Source organism: Botrytis deweyae (genome assembly GCF_014898535.1).
Source record: "Botrytis deweyae strain B1 chromosome Unknown BDEW_002, whole genome shotgun sequence".
Classification (NCBI taxonomy): Eukaryota; Fungi; Ascomycota; class Leotiomycetes; order Helotiales; family Sclerotiniaceae; genus Botrytis; species Botrytis deweyae.
In genome coordinates, this window is record NW_024066209.1 from 2249592 (window position 1) to 2270557 (window position 20966).

General features: G+C 41.8%; 5 protein-coding genes across 5 annotated transcripts; 2 read left to right on the forward strand and 3 right to left on the reverse strand.

The window, feature by feature from the left end:
• Positions 1 to 762: 762 nt before the first annotated feature.
• On the forward strand, positions 763 to 1251 carry EAE98_001382 (uncharacterized protein; the record flags this gene model as incomplete). The annotated part of the gene is made up of 1 exon (XM_038949001.1): positions 763 to 1251. One exon carries the CDS (start codon positions 763 to 765, stop codon positions 1249 to 1251), a length of 489 nt encoding a protein of 162 aa, XP_038815267.1.
• Positions 1252 to 4918: 3667 nt separating this feature from the next.
• On the reverse strand, positions 4919 to 5686 carry EAE98_001383 (uncharacterized protein; the record flags this gene model as incomplete). The annotated part of the gene is made up of 1 exon (XM_038949002.1): positions 4919 to 5686. One exon carries the CDS (start codon positions 5684 to 5686, stop codon positions 4919 to 4921), a length of 768 nt encoding a protein of 255 aa, XP_038815268.1.
• Positions 5687 to 7642: 1956 nt separating this feature from the next.
• Positions 7643 to 8214, forward strand: EAE98_001384 (uncharacterized protein; the record flags this gene model as incomplete). The annotated part of the gene is made up of 2 exons (XM_038949003.1): positions 7643 to 7936; positions 8095 to 8214. 2 exons carry the CDS (start codon positions 7643 to 7645, stop codon positions 8212 to 8214), a joined length of 414 nt encoding a protein of 137 aa, XP_038815269.1.
• Positions 8215 to 9434: 1220 nt separating this feature from the next.
• On the reverse strand, positions 9435 to 11597 carry EAE98_001385 (uncharacterized protein; the record flags this gene model as incomplete). The annotated part of the gene is made up of 1 exon (XM_038949004.1): positions 9435 to 11597. One exon carries the CDS (start codon positions 11595 to 11597, stop codon positions 9435 to 9437), a length of 2163 nt encoding a protein of 720 aa, XP_038815270.1.
• Positions 11598 to 16599: 5002 nt separating this feature from the next.
• On the reverse strand, positions 16600 to 19620 carry EAE98_001386 (uncharacterized protein; the record flags this gene model as incomplete). The annotated part of the gene is made up of 2 exons (XM_038949005.1): positions 16600 to 18626; positions 18684 to 19620. The coding sequence occupies 2 exons, from the start codon at positions 19618 to 19620 to the stop codon at positions 16600 to 16602; spliced, it is 2964 nt and encodes a 987-aa protein (XP_038815271.1).
• Positions 19621 to 20966: the final 1346 nt, after the last annotated feature.

A 20966-nucleotide genomic window follows, 5' to 3' on the forward strand; every position in this document is an offset into this window, starting at 1 on the left:
AATTGATTTTGATGTCAAATTGCTTGTCGCTTAAGAAACAGCAACGATTCTCCTGGAAACTTTCCTGAAAATTCATATACATTGCAAAGGCATTGCGATACTGTCATACTTGATGATGATAATGTGAAATGTCTACCAATCTACCCTTCTCCTAGTCAGAACTTCAATACTAGGATGATCTATCGTAGAAGATCCTGAGTCTTGCCAGTTACCTCCATCTAGCACGTATTTGGTATGCCAATAATCCTGTCACGGTTCATCCATCATTTCTAAAGATATACGTGGCACTAATTTCATCCTCCTTACTCAACGAAACTTGTCGATCAACTGCCGGAACCTCCTACCTTCGTATGTTCAACAACAGAGAAAACCTAAACTCGACATCTTTCTTGTACGATTGATCAACGTTGGGAGCAATTGCGCGACATCGCATTTACAATGATCGGCTAGCTTCCCATCATTTCACTGTGGCGAATGTTACCTCGGCATTCGTATTTGGATAGTTGTCATCGACCTAGAGCGGGGAAATCCCAGTATTATGCTCACCAATGCTGCAACCGCTTCATTTCAACAAGGGGTCTGCTCGTACTAACTGCATCAAATTACATTTCAAGGCTACCTGCGTTGAACTACGAGACTACCTAGACGACACGCAATCGAGTAGCTTCACCGCAACCACCATCCGATTTCTAGAATCCCAACCAAAACGGTCAATCGGTCAATCTGATCGTCCATAAATTATAACACCTAGAATTGAATAGTATGTCTCTTAGCAGGGAGGAATTGAGAACAGAAGCCGTTGCATTCTGTCAGGCATTCGTCGACGGAATCTCGCCTGACATTATCCTGTCTTCGCACTTCTCTTCATCACCTCGAATCACAGAACATGGTCCTGAGAATTCAGAACTTCCATTTCTAGGTAAAACATTCTCGGGTCGTAAATGCGACTCTTCTGATAATCAAACATGCGACGATTACTTCAACATCCTATCTCGAACCCTTGAGTTTCAACCCTCACCATCTACATTTCCCTCACCGCAGTCTTTCATTGTCGATGAGACGTGTGAGCTTCAGGGGAAGAAAGGTGTCGTTAGTGTTGTCGGAAGTGCCACTTTCAAAAGTTTGGAGACGGGAAAGAGTTGGGATGAACAATTTATATATCGATTGAGTGAATTTGATGAGGAGGGCAAGATTGGTCATTGGGAGATTTGGGCTGATACTCTGTCTGCTTGGAATGCTGTTCACAGTTGAATTCATGGTATATTCCACGCCATGGACTTTATGAATAGTAACCTAAAATACAGTATCTTTTGTCGTTTTGTCGAATCAGCGATGACAAGTGACACATTTGGCACTTCCGACAAACTAGTGGTGTCAAATCAACATACTACTTGCTAGTCCATATATTCCACACTCAATTCATCGTAGTTCGGTCAATTGAGTCAATGGCCAACCTCCCATTGATAATGATTCATTAATCAAACACCGAATTTTATACCGTCACGAGAAAAAATCGTCCCGAGCAGTTTATTACATAGACGTTAAGCCAAAAGCCTTCTTTCTTTCACTTCTGTACCCCAATAGCCCTTTTGTTCGTGTGAATAAAGTTTCCTCGTGGGTTCACACATTTTTCCAAGCAAACCCGGTGTGCGTAATATTTTTACATGAAGTATTTTAGATTTTAAAAGTTGTCGATGTTCCCTCATTGGGTATCTTTCTCAATTCCTTCACCTGCTTTCTCCTAAAGGTTTCTGAAATAATGAAATTCTTCACATGTTCTAGAGAAATTGGATTTGAAAAGTTAAGACTTGATGAGAGGGAATCTGATACGGGAAATGATCGTTTTGCGTTTATAGAATCACAGCTACATCACAGGTTGCGGCGGAAGGCAGGATTCAAGCCCTACTTAGTGCCAGTTTATCTGTACTCATGCCACCGTATCAAGAGGGACATGAGATTCATCCAAAGAAACAGATTACATCCAGCCCCAACTTTTTCCATGTGTTGAATGGTAAATTTGAGAAGATGTTATGAGACACTAGATGGCATGATTATTTACGTTATATACCATGAAGATGACATTGCCACGGATTCTTCGCAACATTATTGAGAGGGAGAAATAAAATTTATCCGAGTATCTCAACTTCCGCTTGTTTGTCGCGGTTACATACATGTATTTTGGATGTGATTGTGAGGAGGCATAAGCTGCTCGTTCCGTAGCATCTCTCTCTATGGAGTGCAGCTTCGTCGCAATCTGGGAATACTGTATTTGGAGCAGAAATCAAAAGAATCCAATAAAAATCAAGTATGCTCAATACCGCTAAACTTCACCTTCAATCCTAGAAACTCAAGCAGATATCCAATATTCTCATGCAGAAAGAAATAATGAAAATTATTACCTACTAGCCTCTCTTCACAAACCTTAGCCATGAATATCTCAACTCCTATGCTACATATGCTGCATATGTAGTAAAGGAAGTACAGAGTCGATACTAGAATCAAACATCAACTATCCTGTTACAAGAGCTGCATCATATCATACTCATAAGGTGGTCCTCTCGATGTTATGAGGGTTTCAACTAGTTAATTATAGATCTAGAAGATGTTGGTCTCTAGGGTAGAGCGGAACTGGGTTCTGGATATGGAATGGAATCTTATGATGGAGTGGGTTGTTGGTTGGATGTTGGATATTGGATATTGGATATTGGATACTAAATATTAAGGGCCCGTTCGGATCAATCTGTTTTTGGACATTAGACCAATATATTAGCCCAATATAGTGTTTACCGAACGCAATATTGAGCTCAATATATATTAGACTATATTAGATCTAATGTGTGGCTGAAATATTTCAAAATATTTTGAAACGAACGCAATATTTGAGCTAATAAAATATTGAGTCAAATAATCTTAAAGTGACAAATGCAACAAATTTTCTCAACTTTTCTCATACAATAACCAATAGCAGCTTTTGAGATCTAGTTGAACAAATATATTTGAGAAAAAGCGTTATCTTCTTTATTTTCAATACAATTTCTTCATTTTCAATTCAACCTCGCACGTCCCAATATTACCCCAAATATATTAGCTTCAATATTTCAAACCCCTTGCCATTTTATTATTATTAGAGATTTCACCAATAAAATAAAAAATCGATCCGAACGAACCCTAAATACTAGATATTAAATACTAGATATTAGATATTAGATATTAGATATTAGATATTAGATATTAGATATTAGATATTAGATATTAGATATTAGATATTAGATATTAGATATTAGATATTAGATACTAGATATTAGATATTAAATACTAGATACTAAATACTAAATACTAGATATTAGATATTAGATACTAGATATTAGATACTAGATACTAGATATTAGATACTAGATATTAGATATTAGATACTAGATATTAGATATTAGATATTAGATATTAGATACTAGATACTAGATACTAGATACTAGATACTAGATACTAGATGTTGATGGAATGTTATCTGTTAAGTTATATATTATAAATGGGATGGATGGATGGATGAGTCTTATGGATAAATCTTACCCGTGCTTGCGAATCAGCATGAGAATTAGGTAGGTAGGTATTGGATTAGATGGAAATGGGTTTGATCGTGAGCTTATTATCTCATCTTATCTCATCTCATCTCATCTCAACTTCTCCAGCCAGAATTTTATGGACTGGGTACCTATTTGTTTATTTGTATGTCTCTTTATAAAGAGACTGATTATAGTAAGTATATCGATAAGTTGAGTTTTCTGATATTCGTTTAGAGAGATATTCATATATTCTAGATATTTACAATGACATGCGTGTAGATGAATTTTGAGAGGAATGGAAGATATGTTTTTGGGGGATGTGTAGGTATTGAGTTGTTGGGCTGGTGGGTAGGTGGGTGGGTATTGATTAGTTCGTGGAAATTGGTATTTTGTTTTCTTCTTGGGGATGGAGATTTAGATTTGGATTTGGATTTGGATTTAGATTTAGATGAGTACCGAAATATTCAATTATATAAGTATCTAAGTAGGAGGTAGGTAGGTAGATAGTTGAACTCCGCAATGGAATTTATATACCTACCCGTGGACCTATCAATAAGATTTTTACTTCTAAAATATTATGTTCTTTAGTACCTAGGGACTAGGAGGAGGAGGAGGAGGAGAATTATTGTAGGTAGTATTTTGATACCTAGGTGAACAGATGTAGAAGGTTCGGTTAATGCACATATGGATGAGTACATCCATCTTTGTTTTTCATATGAGTGAGGATGTTTCGAAACACTGTAATGTTATTAAAATTTGAAGAGAGGTTATGATTTGAAGAGATTATCGATATGATAGGAAGCTAACTTGGCTGTATGTTGTTTTATTTAGAGCTAGAGGTGGATGGTATGTGATTGAATCGTACAGTTTTGGATAGTTGTTATTAAAATCATGAGATGGGTTTACGTACCTACCTTCCTTTGTTATATAATGGAAAAGGTATCTTTCAGTTGATGCTAAAGTTATTGCAAATGCATGAATATCAATCTTCACATAAAGTAAACTCATTCAATCCACTACAGAGTTCAAATAATTAAAGTGCGTGGACTATATCCATCTCAATATGTCACAATATTTCAGAAATCCATGTTTTTGGTTACATAGTTATTAGGTTAACACTGTACGCCCAGATTGATCTCTTCCAATTCCTATACTGTCAACTGTAGCATAAACCCTCTCTTCAATCACGGAATACTACACTACACGCCTTGAAGTCATCGATGAAGGAATCTAGGAGGCAGAATAATTTTGCTGATAAAAGGCAATCATGCAAGCCACAATTTTCTTGCCGGTTTTCTGAAAGAAAAATCTCGATTTTCCATCTATCTATCTATTTATACACATACCCGTACGCATACTCAACTATTCCCAGCAGCACCTTCATCACTATCCCTCGCTTTCTTCCGACGAAAGATTCGCTTCAAAAATGTGAATCTTTTCTTCGATTTCCTCCTTTTACTATTCTTTTTATGGATCTCATTTTCCTCTTCCTCCTCCTCTTCATCATTTTCTTCATCATTTTCTTCATCATCTACTCTCGTACCCCCACCATCAGTCCCAGACGTAGACACAGCTTCCCGTAAAGTTCTTTTCGTTATCTCAGACTCTCCTTCTCCCTCCTGCTCCGCCCTCAAATCCAAAGAATTACTCAATCCATCTTCTTCATCCTCGCTAGGAGACCCTACACTACAGTAAAAAGCCGCGTCTGAGCCGGAACTATGTTCGCTAGGGGTTTGAGACACAGAGTCAGAGTTTAGTTCTGCGGGGCTTGGAGCTGTGGAATTGGGATTGTGGGGAGGGAAGTTTAGAGATGGTGGAGGTGGTGGAGGTGGATTGGATGATATATTTTTGTTTTTCTCGAGTGGGTGGAATTCTTTTTTGAGACGAGGAGGTGAGGGTTCTCCCGCGGAATTTATGATGTTTTCTGTGGTATTTGATAGCTCGCTTCCAGTATTAAAAGTACAAGATGAGACAAGGGGAGTTTGCTGCACATTTCCATTGTTTAGGATATTGGATATTGGTGAAAGAATGTTGTCGGATGAGTCGATCGCTTTGAGATTACTAAGGGGCGATAGAGGAGGTCTTTCGGCATCCAGATATTTGGGTGCATCGGTGCGATCTTCCATGCTGAGCTGCTGAGAAGAGCGGTCACACTAATAGATGGATTGTGGGGGTGATGCAAACCTGATCTCCAGAGTTGATGGTGACTCGATTTGAAATATGAGGGCTGTCGATACTAGATGAGTTGGCTTTTTGCTTTTGTAAGATTTGGAAAGGAGGTAGACTGATTTTGGTATTTTATGTGATCGGTTGCTGAGGATTGCTACTCAGGTTACTTCTGATCAGAAAGTTACATTTGACTTGTTTGAATACTCTGACAGTTTGACAATTTAGTTGTTTGTTGTCCTTGCTTGAGCTATGTAGTCATACCACTTCTTCTATTTCTATTGGTGAATTTCATTATTCCGGAGTTTATCACACCTTAGAGCAGACCAGTAAAGATGAATCCAGACCGAGAGACTTGGTGAATCTGGTAAGTCTTTTGATGGATTTTATTGATTATCTAGAAGCGGACTGCTGTTTTGAATGGAGGGAGGAAGCACTTCCGGGTTACTTCAAACTACTGTTATATGGAAACAGATTATAGAGAGTGACTAGGCTACCTCTTAGAGTGAAGTCATGATGTCCATGGGAGAAGTTTTGTGGTCTATTCGTAGGTTAGGTAACCGAATAACAAACCTTTGCATAGAGTGTGTGTATGAAAGGTTGGAGTTCTGTTTGACTACTAAGACTAATAGAAATAATAAAGATTGCACCACTGAGAGAACTCCTGAGTCTTGTATATCCCCATTACCAAGACACAAAAGGGGGATAGTCTACTGTACGTACGTGATGAACAAGTGATCCTATGCTTGAAATCTAACCTTCAGTAGAACTTGATCACAGAATAAACATACAAAGAGTATAAGACTAAGAAGGAAGCGATCACTAAAGATTAATGACAATGATGAGAGTTCGCTAATGATGATGATGCGATTGCAGTTTTGCTCTGATTTCAACTTTGCATCATATACACAGCTATACTTCACAGGCTTTATTGCAATTAACAGGTAGTCAATAGCTTTAGTCACTCACTATCACACCGTGCTCGGGGAGTTACATCACTCTTTTCGCTTGGTGTCAAATAATTACTCAATGAATATGGTGATTGAAAAGCAAACACTCAAGCCTTAATCAGTAAATCTGTAGATACTGATAGTTCCCTTCTTGTGAGTCTTATATGACTCAATATATAGAGAAAGAGCTCTGGGAGCTACGGGATCTGTAGAGGACAGGAGTATCAATGATAATTCTGATCTTCTGAACAATCATGAAGAACCATAGAGGTATTTGAAGACAATTGTCCTTGGTGCTTACTCCTGACCTCACTTCAAAAAAAGGTATGAATAGGGCAAATACCAACCGCACACGGGAAAAAAGAAATATGAAGTGTGATATGATCATGCTTTGAACAGGAAAGCAATTGCTGTGCAAATTGAAATACCTTTTCTCTATCTAGTAACAAGCACATCCAAATGTAAAGAGATGTAGTCAGACTTCAACAGCAACTCCTCTGAGAATAGATCCCAATAACGAAGGCAAAATTTAGGAAGCTAGAACGAGAGATTGTCGTTGGCGAGCTTTCAATCTTTAATTCTGGCATCTTGTAAGATTTCGAAGGGGGATTGTCTAAAACAGAAAATTGAGAAGAACAGCTCTGGGGAGCTAATTGATATCACTAGGTTTAATTTGCAAAACATTTGCATAGTATCCTACAACTGATCGACGAAAGCAAGAAAAATACAAATATAAATGTAACAGAATCATCTTATAATATTTGGAAATATCTATGAGTATCTATCTAACACAACAGACCTCAACGAACTTTCATGCGTGACGTTGTTACAGCACAGCCACTCACGCACAAGCCCCGCAACCGGATTAAAATTAATCCGTCGACCCATAATTCCGCGTCCCATCAAATCCATCTCCAGCTCTCCATCTCCTCTCCAACCACAACTCCCCACATCCCCAAACACAACATGCCCGACGACTACTCCTTCACCGGCGGGGGCTTAAAACTCAAAGGCGCCTCCACCGGCGCCGGCATTACCAAAAAGAAAAAGAAGAAGAAGGTCGCTCCCCCGACGACTTCAACATCTCCATCTTCATCCACCACTACCACACTCCAAAAAGCCTTACAAGACGAAGATGCTGCGAAGCCCACTTCCGAAGAAACAGAAATGAGCGAAGAACAATTGAAATCTCTTGATCCCCGCGACGCATCTGGGAAAACCGCATCGGAGCGCGCGCATGAGGAGATGAGGAGGAGGAGGGTATGTTATTACTTATTTTTACACATTTCTACTTTTCATTCACATTCACATTCGCATTCACATTCACATCACCATCTCTATTCTCCCATCTCCCAATTCCATTGAGCCTCCCTCAAACCCCCCTCCTTCAAGCAATACACTAATCCCCCTCCCCACAGCTCAACGACCGCCTCAAGCGCGAAGGCGTCAAAACCCACAAAGAGCGCGTCGAAGAACTAAACAGATATCTCAGCACCCTAAGTGAACATCACGATATGCCTAAGATTGGACCCGGATAATGCGTTCTTTGTCTTCAAAACATACACACATACATACACCATTTGCGAATTTTGGATCGCGAAGGAAGAAAGGAAAGAAGTAAGGGGAGATCTTTGGAGTTTTACGGAGTTTCATGAGAGATCTCATTATCAGAGACTACACGATTTTATTTGACTTTACATTTCTCGCCATTATTACATTTTAATCTCCCTCCAAACTCGCAAACATCACATCGAAAACGGAATCAGATGCAAACCAACCAACCAACCTACCTCATTTTCTGGACCCACGAATCCAATTCCAATGTTCAATATATTGTTCCAATAATCGATCACATGGCACAACCAGAAATGATAGATGGACCGCACGAGAGAGCGAGATACGCATATACTCCAATTAATGAGAGATCATAAATACATACCATGATAAATCAGATTCTTTCAAAATTTCTACAAGCTAGAACGATTCCGTTACGAGGAGATCTGCTTCAATTTTCACTGCACGATCAAGTCGCCCTTGTGACCATATCAGCCATAGCACTAGTGAGACGGGAAACATTCCCCAGTGAAGCATTTTTACCAAAGGAAGGCTTAGGGTCCTAGAAATTGACTTCCCATGAAGGAGAATCAAGATGAGCAATGAAGACGAAACCAAAATACCGAAACTATCAAATAACTCCGAACTTCTGTAGAATTAGGAGAAATGCCGCAACGAACAATCTAAAAGTCTCCGAGCAAGAGAAAACATAGAGGTTCACGACTACCCTTTTACTTCTTCACATTTAACAACCAATTCTCAAACACAAGAAAGCACCAGTGATATGTTTGTAATTGTGTGTATTTTCATATTTTTCCACAAGCCCCTATCACGTTATTTCACCACTTCCACCGTATTAACCATAATGCATTTCGTCCACCCTTACTATCAATAGATATCCCCACGACTTCCTCATGCAATGTATAACAACCATATTTGATCCTTAACCAATTTCTCCCAGCAATTATGCGAAGCAAAGCACATATCCCGTGATGGGCTATTCCAATCTATGCGCCAATCCAAAGTCCGTTTCTAAAAGAGTGATGATAAATTCGTGTCAAGTCATTACGATCGATCGTAAGAATGAGAGACTGATAGTTAAATAAAACTTGTGACCGTAAAAACCCGACACCGACGCTATGCAAATGTGTAAATATCAAAAGAGTTCTGGTTCGATTTCTTGTATTCGTCCCAACTACTTGGCTTATAATGCACCAACAACCACCATTCCGACGGCACCGAGAATCATGTTGATTCCCAAGTTATTCTTTCCAGCACTGTTGGTTTGCAATGATGCACTTCCAGTAGAGGTCTTGGAAGAACTAGCGGGAGATCCAGTAACTACAGCAGGCACGACAGTGACAGATGTGACTGTTGATAGGGATCCATTGGGTAATGTTGTGGTAAAAACTCTGGTAGAAGTACTGCTGGTTGTTCTTCTGCTGGTCGCTTCAGCGGCTTGTGTAGTAGTATCGTCTGAAGAAGCTGTGGATTCGGCCATGTTAGTAGATGTTGAAGTTACAGCCACAATAGAAGAAGAATCAGTAGCAAGAGAGCTCGCAGAATTAGTCAATGTAGATAAAACACTATCACTGGAAGCCTCTGTAGTAGAACTTGAGGTAGCAGCAGAGGTAGTAGCTCCAGAGGCAGTGGCCTGAGAAGTGGACACTCTGGTAGAAATGGAGGCCTCACTTGTAGAAGCTCCTGTAGTCACGGGGACGGAGGTAGTGGTACCTGAAGATGTTTCAGTAGTTTGAGGGGCGGAAGTGGAAGTTTCTGTTGTAGATGGAGCCACTTGAGAAGTCGCAGAGCTTTGAGATTGAGATTGGGATTGAGATTGAGCACTAGTGGTAGAAGTCGATCCTGAATCCGAGTATAAGTTTAAGCCAGAAACTGATAAAGAAAAAACATTGCTAGGAAGGTCGACCAAAGAACTAGAGATTGATGTTGCGGAGCTACCCTGAGATCCAATGGAAGTGGAAATAGGCAACGGCAACGGCAATACAAGAGAAATATCATCATGTCCTACCAAACTAGAAGTGGACTCCGAAGTCAAGGAAGCGCCATGGTTTCCAGAAATAGGACCAGGACCAGACACGGGAATCGATGAAGGGGGGTGATGTCCAACGGAAGTGGAATCAAAAACAGGCACTCCTGTAGAAGAATATCCAAGAGAAGTAGAACTAGAAATTATAACATTAAGAAACACGGGAAGACTTCCCAGGGATATCGTTGAACTTGCAGATATGGAAATCGCAGACGATACCGTGGAACTAGACTCCAAAGACATCAACGTAACAGGATGCGAGCCTGTAGTCGAGGTCGAGGAGTCGTGAGGTATCTTGGTAGGCAAAAAAGCAGAAAAAGTAGAATTCACAAAAAAGAAGACGGGCAATGCAAAAGTAGAAGTAGAAGTAGAAGAAAAAGAACACGAGGTCGACCCGATTTTGAACATACCCGAACTTGTAGATGCCGCAGATGTTGGTGTACTTGTTGTCACCGGTACCACTGCAGTTGTGGTAGTTCCATCACTTGTAATAACCTGAGTCGATGATGCGGTGGTTGGTGCAGTAGTGGGAGCTGTAGTGGGAGCTGTAGTTGGAGCAGTTGTTGGTGCCGTGGTTGGTGCCGTGGTTGGAGTCGCAGTTGAAGCTGGAGCTGTGGTGGTGGGCGAAACTGCTTGCGTAGTGGGCGAGGTAGTTGCAGGTGTTGTCACCGAAGTAGGGGTCGTTGCCACAGATGTAGTAGAGGCCACTGTGGAAGATGGAGTAGCTGGAGCCGAAGTTGTGGCAGGTGAAGTCGTGGCCGATTCGGAAGTAACGACAGTATTCGAAGTAGCAGCCGATGTTGTACTTGGAGCCGGAGTAGCTGTCGAGTTTGATCCAACTTGTCTCTTAGCCAATTCAATCATAGCATTTGCCTTTGCTGCCTCAACCAATGCATGTGCGACTGCCGGTTCCTGTCTGTAAACAGCTGCCAAAGCATCCTTGTCATCTTCATAAACGCCATGTTGATATTTCTCCGTCATATGTTGGTGAAGCACATCATGTAACATGGCAGGTTCAACAGTATCCAGCAATTCTCTAAAGGCTTGTTGATCTTCCATACAAGGAGGTGATACATTTCTTGGATTTCGGTTCGTGGTAGCGGCAGAAACGATGGTGATAGTGAGGAGGGAAAAGACCATAAGAGTCAATAAGAATTGTCGAATTGAAGGCATATTTTCCGACTTTCGAGGTTTATTCGCTTCGATATCTTGTTTCTCGTTGATATAGGAATCGGTCTCTGACATCAAAGGACTATTGACACTTGAATCGAGCCTTTGCTCAAGATCTTGGATCTTTTGTTCATTAGCTGTTGAACTCATGATTGCTCAACTCTCAAGGTATTCCAGACAGAAGAACAATTTTCAAGGATTATATTAGGGGTTTGAACGAATGTCAATGCAATGCAGCTGTAAAATAGGTGCAGTAGTGAGCTGTGATGCCACTTAAAGGTAAAACGAACGAAGAGAGATCAAGAAACGAGAAACGAAGGATGATGATGGATGAATTGTCAGACAATTGAATGTATGACAAGTTTTATTATGAGGGGACAATTGAGCAATTGATTTGTTATTAGAGAGGAAGAGAGAGGATGGGAGTTTTGTTTGAAACAAGAGAAACGGAAAAGGTTTTAGCTTTTTTTCTCATTCAGGACATCACTTGCCCTTTATGTTGTGGCTGGGTATAAACCAAGGTAGCTAGCTAGCTAGCTATCAATTACCATGAGTCTGGTACGATGTACTCAGGACTAGATTGTTATTGCGGAGAAAGGAAGGAAAGACTGGGCAAGAAACACATGGGGGGGAGGAGGGAGTGGGAAGTGGTTCGAAATGTTTTGGAAGGGACGAGCCAGTAGATTCAACAGTGCTGCGGTTTGCGATAATGAGTGGTGCTTAGATGTGCTAAAAGGTGCTAAGATACTTATTAAGAACTTAGAAGATACTAAGAAGGAGCTGTAAGAATTTCGGGTGGATTGATGGAGAAAGAAAAAAAAGGAAACAAGCATTATTTTGGGAGTGATACAGCGCAAGGGTATAGGGTAATATCAGGGTATCAAGGGTAAATGCTGAAAAAAAGGGCAGCATTTATCAAAGCGACCACTTCGCGAACAAGGAACTGTTTCTCCTTCTATGGAGAATTCGAGATCATAGTTCATATGAGACTGGGAATACTCGGAACTGCCATATGAATACGAGAAAGTATGATATGTATGATAAGGTATGATGTGCAACAGTAAAGGAGGATGAAGAAAACTTGGTCCCCTTCACGTACCTTGTTCTTTTAATGAGAGCTGATCCTCAATATATATATATAGTACGGTAGAGTCGGTATGAGAACTCCAGCTAATCGTGCCAGTTCGTCTGCTATGCTTTTAGCTCGTCCGTAGAAAGCAAAGAATGAATGTCAATAAACTATTCGTAGCTAGCGAGTGAGGAATTGAGTGATTGAGTGAGCGAGCGAGCGATTCGATATACGAATGGTAACGGAAGCAAGTGAGCAAATGGATTGGAAAACTCTTCTTCGCATCAATACACAACGAGGGGTATCAGAGACAATATACGTTTCCGGTTGAGTACCTACATGTGATGGCGATGATCTTCTTGCAATAATACGAGGCTAAAGAGATGGTGGAAAAGGATATGCACCTCTATGCAACTAATTGTATGCATTGACATTGACTCTTTCACTGTCGACTCGAGTTTTCTTTCTAGTTGGTTCAAGTGGTGAAGAAACCCCGAATATCCATCCATACCAGGATCCATACTTACCGCCGCCAAAGAATGACGATGCCAGTTTTCCACTCACCCAATTGTTGCATTTCCATGTCACATCGCGCATTATTCAGACCAGAACCTCAAAATCTACCATTCCATCCCAGGCCAACCATCTTCAAATCCTCACTCCACTTGAGACTTCGGTCCCCACCAAAGATTACTTTGTCCTCCGTGTATACGAATATCCTCACAATCAAGAGCAAACCAGTAGCGTCGCTCTTCGCTACTTGCATCTGAATGCTTCGAGAAGTATCTACAGCACAAGCTGATTGTATGCAGCCGACCCAACCATGCTCTGGTGCTCTCATTTTTCTGTCTTCGGATGGCTTCATGTATTACCTCAAATCGACCCACTTTCCACCGGGTCTCGAAGGAGAAACAACCCATATGTAAGACCGTACGGAGTGCGTAAGGACAAGAAGCTCCAAAAATCGCTCAAAAGCAATCCGCGTATGTTGATGGCGACATCACCCTACTTCTACTTATAACGGGTATACATCATTGGCATGTGTCTTTGATATTTATTCACCTCTTCATATTTCTGACTCGACCTAAAAATGTATATCATCCTATTCATTTCATGTAACCCCATCACCATTCCAATCAAATCCTCCCAACAACATCAGATTATCCATACCACCTTCGAAAAAACCTGAAGCAAATCACTACCTACCTACCCAACCACCCATCTTGACAAACCCCCAAGCCCCGTACCCATCCATAAATAGCAGCCTGCATAAAAGATATGCACTACTTGTTCATCAATCCCCCAGTACCTACCTACCTCTACCTACCTACCTCTACCTACCTACCTAGTCTCAGCACAACCAATGGCAATCATATGAACCCCAGCCGCGCCTCGCTTGACCTAGCCCCCGAGCCCCCGAGCACTCACCCTGCTTGGTTAACGTCGACCAGTCACCAAACGCCGTCAATCCAGTGTCTTGGACCTTAAACTAGTGGCGAGGTATACCCGTTCTACCCTCCAAACTCTTTCTTGAGTTCAGGAGAATTTTGATCGCGAGGTCTGTCTGTCTGTCTAAGAATAGGGGTCCATAATATCAAAATCTTGAAGGAGCTAGTGAGTCGTGACTGATCAAATCATCATCTCCATTCTCTATCCATAAGGTGACTCCATACTACATACATGCATAGACTCGAGATGAATACATAGAATAAAACTACAATATCAAATCCTCATACACAATTCGTATAAAAAGACCAAAGTAGAAAAACTTATCGCCCAATCCCTCAATCCCTCAACCAATCCCTCTACAACCCTTCCATACCTTCCACACACATACTCCTCAATCCCAACCCTTCGTATCCGGCAACGCCATGCTCCCCATCCCCGGTATCCGCCCGCAGTCGCAGGCGCAGTCGCGGGCGCAGATCCGAGTTTAGAACTTCTTACGGAGTACGGAGGACATCGTACATCATACATCATACATCGTACATCGTACATCATCATACCCAGCTTATCCTTCTAGAAAAAAATAGAATGAAAAAAGAATGAAGAAGAAAAGAACGAAAGGAAAAGAAAAGAAAAGAATAGTATATTCATATTATTACGATATACATCGCATACAAATCCCTAACATGTAATACAAAGTTCAACCACCTGTATACGATATATATTCCAAAAGTACTATGTGCAGAACCCGTTTTCGATTTTATAATATACTCGTCATTATTATTATCTACATTGCATTACATACCTACGATACAAGTATATATCGAGTATATTTATTAACACCTCCAATTTCAATCCTCCACCTTCTCTCTACCTTCTCTCTATCTTCTCTCTACCTTCTCTCTACCTTCTCTTTACCTTCTCTCTATTTTCTCTCTACCTTTTTTCCTTCTTTTCTTTTCTTTTCTTCCCTTTCTCCCAAACATTCAATACCTACCTACCTACCTACCTACTCAAAATTCTATATTCAAAACCCTCCAAAAACCACACACATCCCGCCACCACCACAAAGCAATGTACACTACCACACCACTCACAACACACTACACACTACACAGCACTCCACACAAGCCATCTACTCCATCTACCTCACCTCCTCACCACTCACCTCACCTCACCACTCCCATCCCACCCCCCAAATCCAAATCCAAATCCAAATCCAAAAAGACATCTCACTCCCAAGTTCCATCTCCCCCTCCCTCCCAAACTTCTCTACCCCTCCCCCTCCCCCTTCCATCCATCCATCCATCCACCCACCCACCACCAATCCACACCACTTCCACCTTTCCCACAACACACAACACTAATGCAATAAACATCATAGCATAGCATAGCATAGCATAACATAACATAGCATACCTATCTAGCTATTCATCAATCATCCACTCACTCAATCATCCACTCATCCACTCATCCATCTTCAGACTTTCGAGAAGGAATTTCTACATTCTACATTCTACATTCGCAAACATTCGCCACAAAGAGAATTAATTACATTACGTTCCGTCAACGGGCTAGAAATACGATAGACTGCCGCTTGATCTACGGACTGAGTCTTAGCTCTCGAGAGCATGCTACCTAGTTACCGAGTAGGTAGCTAACTGATAAGTATCTCCAATGACGATGTTATCTGCAAGCATAGGGAGACTATCCATTTCATTTTCAATCCCATTTAGTCCCTCAAAAGTTAAGTCATAATATATATATCAGAAGTCCCTTTCTTTCATTTACTCATTCACAATTACTTCAAAATACATACAAAAGAATTGAACATTTCGTCCCATCTTAGACTTCTCAACTTCACTGTCTTTATCTCTCTCCTCACCACGGTCAAACCTATCACACAAAAAAGGTAGGAACTTTAAAGTCTCTATCCATCATTTCCCCGTTCCCGTTATATTCATAATACCCTATCCATTCTTTCCCAAATCCAGCCAAACATTCATCCGATCCATCCCAATCATAAGAGTCGTATCAAGATTATCCTTATGGATTCAAGTTTTCGTCGCATCCTAATGATCCCACAAGGAGATGCCCTGCTCCCCTGAAGCCCAGAAGATTGAAGACCTGATTCGTTTTGATTTTCGTAAAAGCATTCAAGAAAAAATAAACTCCTTTGCCAATACCAGTAATTCATCAGATCATCGAATTCGTGATTGTCACAATTCACCCATTTATACCCTTCCTCTTTTCTTCTTTGTACCATCCTTCTATATAGAACATGGAAGGGTGAAAATTTCGACGACAAATGATGAATCCTTAATTCCACGAGGCAATGCACTCAAAATAAACCCCAATCCTCAAATTTAACATCTCCAACCACAGCCATGATTCACGGAAAATTCCTATCATTTTTATTAAGATGGGTTTCCGGGGAAGCGCAAACAAAAAAGGGACAAATGCACGCATGTAACAGAAATCGGGTGGGAAAGACGCGTCATGATCGGGGGCACCGATCTTTATAACCAATAAACAGCGAGCCTATTAGAGCTGTCGTAGATTGGACTCCGAGTAAATGAAATGTGCTTTGAAATGCTGAAAATAACCTGATAACCATCTCGTCATCTCGCAGAATTATTATTGAGATAAGTTATGCTCTTTCCCGTTGGGACGCTCAGATTCTTCTCCTCTATTGACGTCTATGCTCTTGCGCCGCGGGGCTAGGGCCGAAGAACTGATGTTAGATGGGCGATCGCCGGGCGGAGTTTTATTACGTTCCCGCTCAGCATCCTTCTCCCGACTCTCATCTCGCTTCTCTCGCATCTTGCTTTTGATCCATCCTAGGGGTCCTCTTCTCTCCTCGGGCGCGACAGATCCACTATCATTGCTGGACATGATTTGAGCGTGGGGTAAGCCTGAGTCAGGGCCGACAGGCACAGTATCGCCAGTGAAACTCTTTCGAGGTCTGCCTGAGCTGCCTACAGAACTTGAGCTCGCACCAGCACCACTATCTGACCCATTTTTGTTTGGGCTCAATGTAGCTCCCAATGTGTTTGAGTCATCTCTGCGCCGCGAAAGACGCCACATTGAACGTTTTTCTCTTGCCTCTGCGAGAGCAGGATCTTCCCCATGATCAAGATCCGATTGATCATTGAAAGATGAGTGAGAATGTAAGGAAGATACAGGTGATATGACCGGGCGCAAGGTTCTATCGGATGGGTGGTGAGGATCCTCTGGTCGCATAGGTGTAAAATGAGGAGGTTGTTCAGCACGCGGGGTTTCAGTAGCGGGAGGTGTAGCTTGAGTATTAGACAATATCGGGTTCAATGTCGACAAATGTTCCAGATGAGGATGCTCTGCATGATCCGAGTTACCACGAGATGCATGAAGGCCCGGGGAGATTGAAGATGATCGCCCATTCAAAGAATTTGTCGAGCTCTGAGCGCTAAGATTCGAGCTTCCTGGAGCACGTTTTTTCCTTAGCTTATTAGGTTGTCGTCTATCGGTACTTTCCGTAGGTGATCGCTGAAACAGGTTTGAGACAATTCTAGATGGAGTAGAGACCTCAGGAGAGCGCTCACTTGATTCGGGAATCAGGCGCTCCTGGCTGGTCACCGTATGGCCTGAATCGGCAAGACTTGATTCGGTAGTCGTGTTCAGTGCTAAAGCTGGAGACGGCGAAAGATGACCAGGAGATGGAGGAAGCGCAGGTGAAAGACCTCGAGGTCCGTTGGAACGATTGGCAGTTAGGCCAGCTGGGGATGGTGAGGGTGGGCCAGCATTTTTAATCATTCGAGATGATGGCAATCCAGGGGATTTCTTTGAAGGTACAGTATTGCTTCTATGAACACCACCGCTGGATGAAGAAGTAAGTGCAATACCATAAGCTGGACTTGCCGGGCTGGGGGCACCATTCGACTGTCGCGAATGACGGGACGAGACAGACACATTACGTCGAATGCCACCGAACTTGCGCACACTATCGGCTCCAGCGCTAGCATTTGAGGCGGATCTTCCAATTGCGGTCTTCGATCTACCAGGCGTAGTGGGAGTTCCTGGGGGAGGAGTACCGTGTTCCACCTCATTTAATGTCTGCTCATCCGCTGCTGTACCTCTCATCCCAATTAGGAAATGATCTTGATTTTCAATCAAGAAAATTAGTACGTCTTGACTTAGACGATATTCCGCAGGTGCCATGTCATGTTCCGGGTGTGAAAGCATACCGGGCTGGAAGATGGCTGCGAGGTTGACTGCTGTCATTCTATTTTCATCCGATTTTGAGGCGAAAACTGCTAGGAGATCGAGAATGTATAATAATAGCTGACGATTCAATGGGGGTAATTCGGTGATCAGTTGCTGATAAGTAACGATGGCCTTGTTGACATCAAAATTGTCAGAAAATTGGGGGCTACCATCACTGTCGCCAACTGCTGCCATAGTATGACCTCTTAAAGGCTCTCTAAATCGCGAATATAAATCAAGCGGGACAATTGGTTCTGGTAGTAAATTAAGATATCTTCGTAGCACGTTTGCCGCATCATGAACTGTGTACCCAGCCCAATCAAGGCCTTTTCCATAACGATCGGGAGAATCAAAAATTGTTTTCAATTCTTTAATGCGCTTTTCCGAGCCACTGAGCCGGAAGATTCCCTCAACATTGGTTGCTGTTCGGATAGTTGTCAGCCAGACATCAAAATAACACATCCATTCACGAAACATACCTTTCTCTTTCAAATAAACTCCACACTTTGCAACCACTATTGGTACATAACCATATATGTAGCTTTGTCCTTGGGCATCGACGAGGGAGATAGCGACATTTGCATATGCGATACTCTGTCGCAAAGGTACACCAAATATACCTGTTGGTTGGGATTCTGGAGTTTCTTTTGTCAGTTTTGATTTTATCATTGTTACCAATTTTAACAAGCTGAATTTTATGTGATGATAACGACAGAAGTTTAGCAATTGTTGACTTCTGCTTAGAGATTGGGTGCTTTGCTGCTTTATATAATGGCTATGATTGTTTTGAACACGGATTTTGGAACGCTGCTTAGCTGCTATATCCTTGGACAGTTTTTTGCTGAAAGAACTTCTCTTTCTTCGTTTTATACCACTTGTTGACTGGGGGTGTCTGGTTTCATAGTTGGAATTGAGCTGAGAATTGTCCATCAAAATATGTTTTCCAGACACTAAACTGGAAGATGACGGCCAGAGAAGACTCCTAGACTTGTACTCGTGAAGAGACTGTGTATGTCCTGTGAAAGTTGTTGTGCTTGATTGTGTCTTTGTCGCTAATTCGTCTGCTTCTGGTACTGTATCTGTCGCAAACTCTGGAGTGCCGTCTACTATTGATGTATTGTTGTCCATTGCATTCTCCTTGAATAGAGGATCCAAATTTCTCGGCAGATTGGAAACAAAATTGGCATAGAGAGAATGGCCCAGATCCTCACTCTGTTTCTGGGCCTTCAACAAAAGAAACTTTGGGGGGTCTTTACCAGTACTGGGCTCCTGAGTCCTAGCAGGAGGTCGAAATGTCTTCCACCAGCTCTTCAAACTCTGCTTCGTTGGGGGTGATGCGGCTTGTTGTATGGGGGCTGGCTGGGGGCTCGAAAAGGGCTGTTGTGTAGTTGAAGACGTTGGATGATCAGACAGCATACTGGAGTTGTTCGATCAGATCTGCTGATCGTCCAGACAATGTACGAAAGATAGCTCCAGCGATAATTGATGTCGCAAAGGACCTCGAGGCCCAGCAAGTCTGGGGGGAGACACCGGCAGCAGAAATCAGTTTTCGCACGACGTGGAAATATCTATATTGTTGATTCGGATGGGTCAAGAGAATAGAGGAAGTCTTCTGATTAAGTTCTGGTCGGTCGTAATTGAGAATGAAGGTGCATGCGACAGCAATGATAGGTATTGTTGATGTGGGTACAGTGATTGTTTGTGGGGATTGTGTTGCTGGAGGGGCTTATTTCTATTTGCGACGCGACCGGGTCTCTCGAGCAAGTGTAGTTGGTAATGTAAGGTTTTTGGGCTCTGCAAAAGCAAGAGGAATGAAAGTCGAACTTGAAGGATCTGGTTGTTAGCAAAACAATCAAGTTGTTGCGAGACGATAAATGCGTAGAGTTGCTGATAATGGTTGAAAATATCAAGGAACAGTAGAGGTGGTGGTGGTGGTTGATTTGAAGTGAAAGAGTTCGGACAGTAGAAACTTAACGAGTGGAGAGTGACGCTAAGAAGTGCAGTACATTGGAATCCAAGTACATTGTGTGGTCTACAGTCTAGTCGTGTAAATAGTGGTACAGTAGTGGTATTGCAAGCTTTCACTCAAACTCTGCCCTGCTGACCCATGGAAAATAGAGGACAGTACAAGAGTGAAGACAACGTCAGACTTTCAATTTGCTGGTTTGTTTGTCTAATAAAGTTTCCAATGTTGTGGAAAGTTTGAAATTTACCATTTATACGAGGGAATCCCAAGTTCAAGAATCACGCGTCAAAGCCAACGGCCGTCTACAGTACCATTTTGATGAAGAGTGAGGTGGGCAGGTTGCTTTGAAGTTTCATTGTAAGATACTATCATGTTAATGAATTACAGCTTTTTGCAGAAAAGTAGGTCCTGACTGATCTACCAATTATTCACCCTGTTTTGCGAGACAGGATTAGTAGCGAACAAAGATCTGGACTTTTTTTGGCTGGAGGTTTTATAGAGAGAGGGTCATGGCCAGTGAGTACATCTATAATTAGATGAAATATTTGATCACTGACCTGGTACACTCCTCAGATACCTATGAACAACGGGAATACATGAGCTGGCAAAACATCATTCATATCACCTAGGTCCTCAGTACTCTTGTATACTCCTTTCATTCATATCCAGGGCAACGAAAACAAATCGATTGGAGGAGATGGATGAACCCTTAATACCAGAAACATATAGGAGTTCCTGTATCGGTTCCTGTATCAGTTCCTGTCTGCATGTATCTATCTACGAATAAACTTTTGTA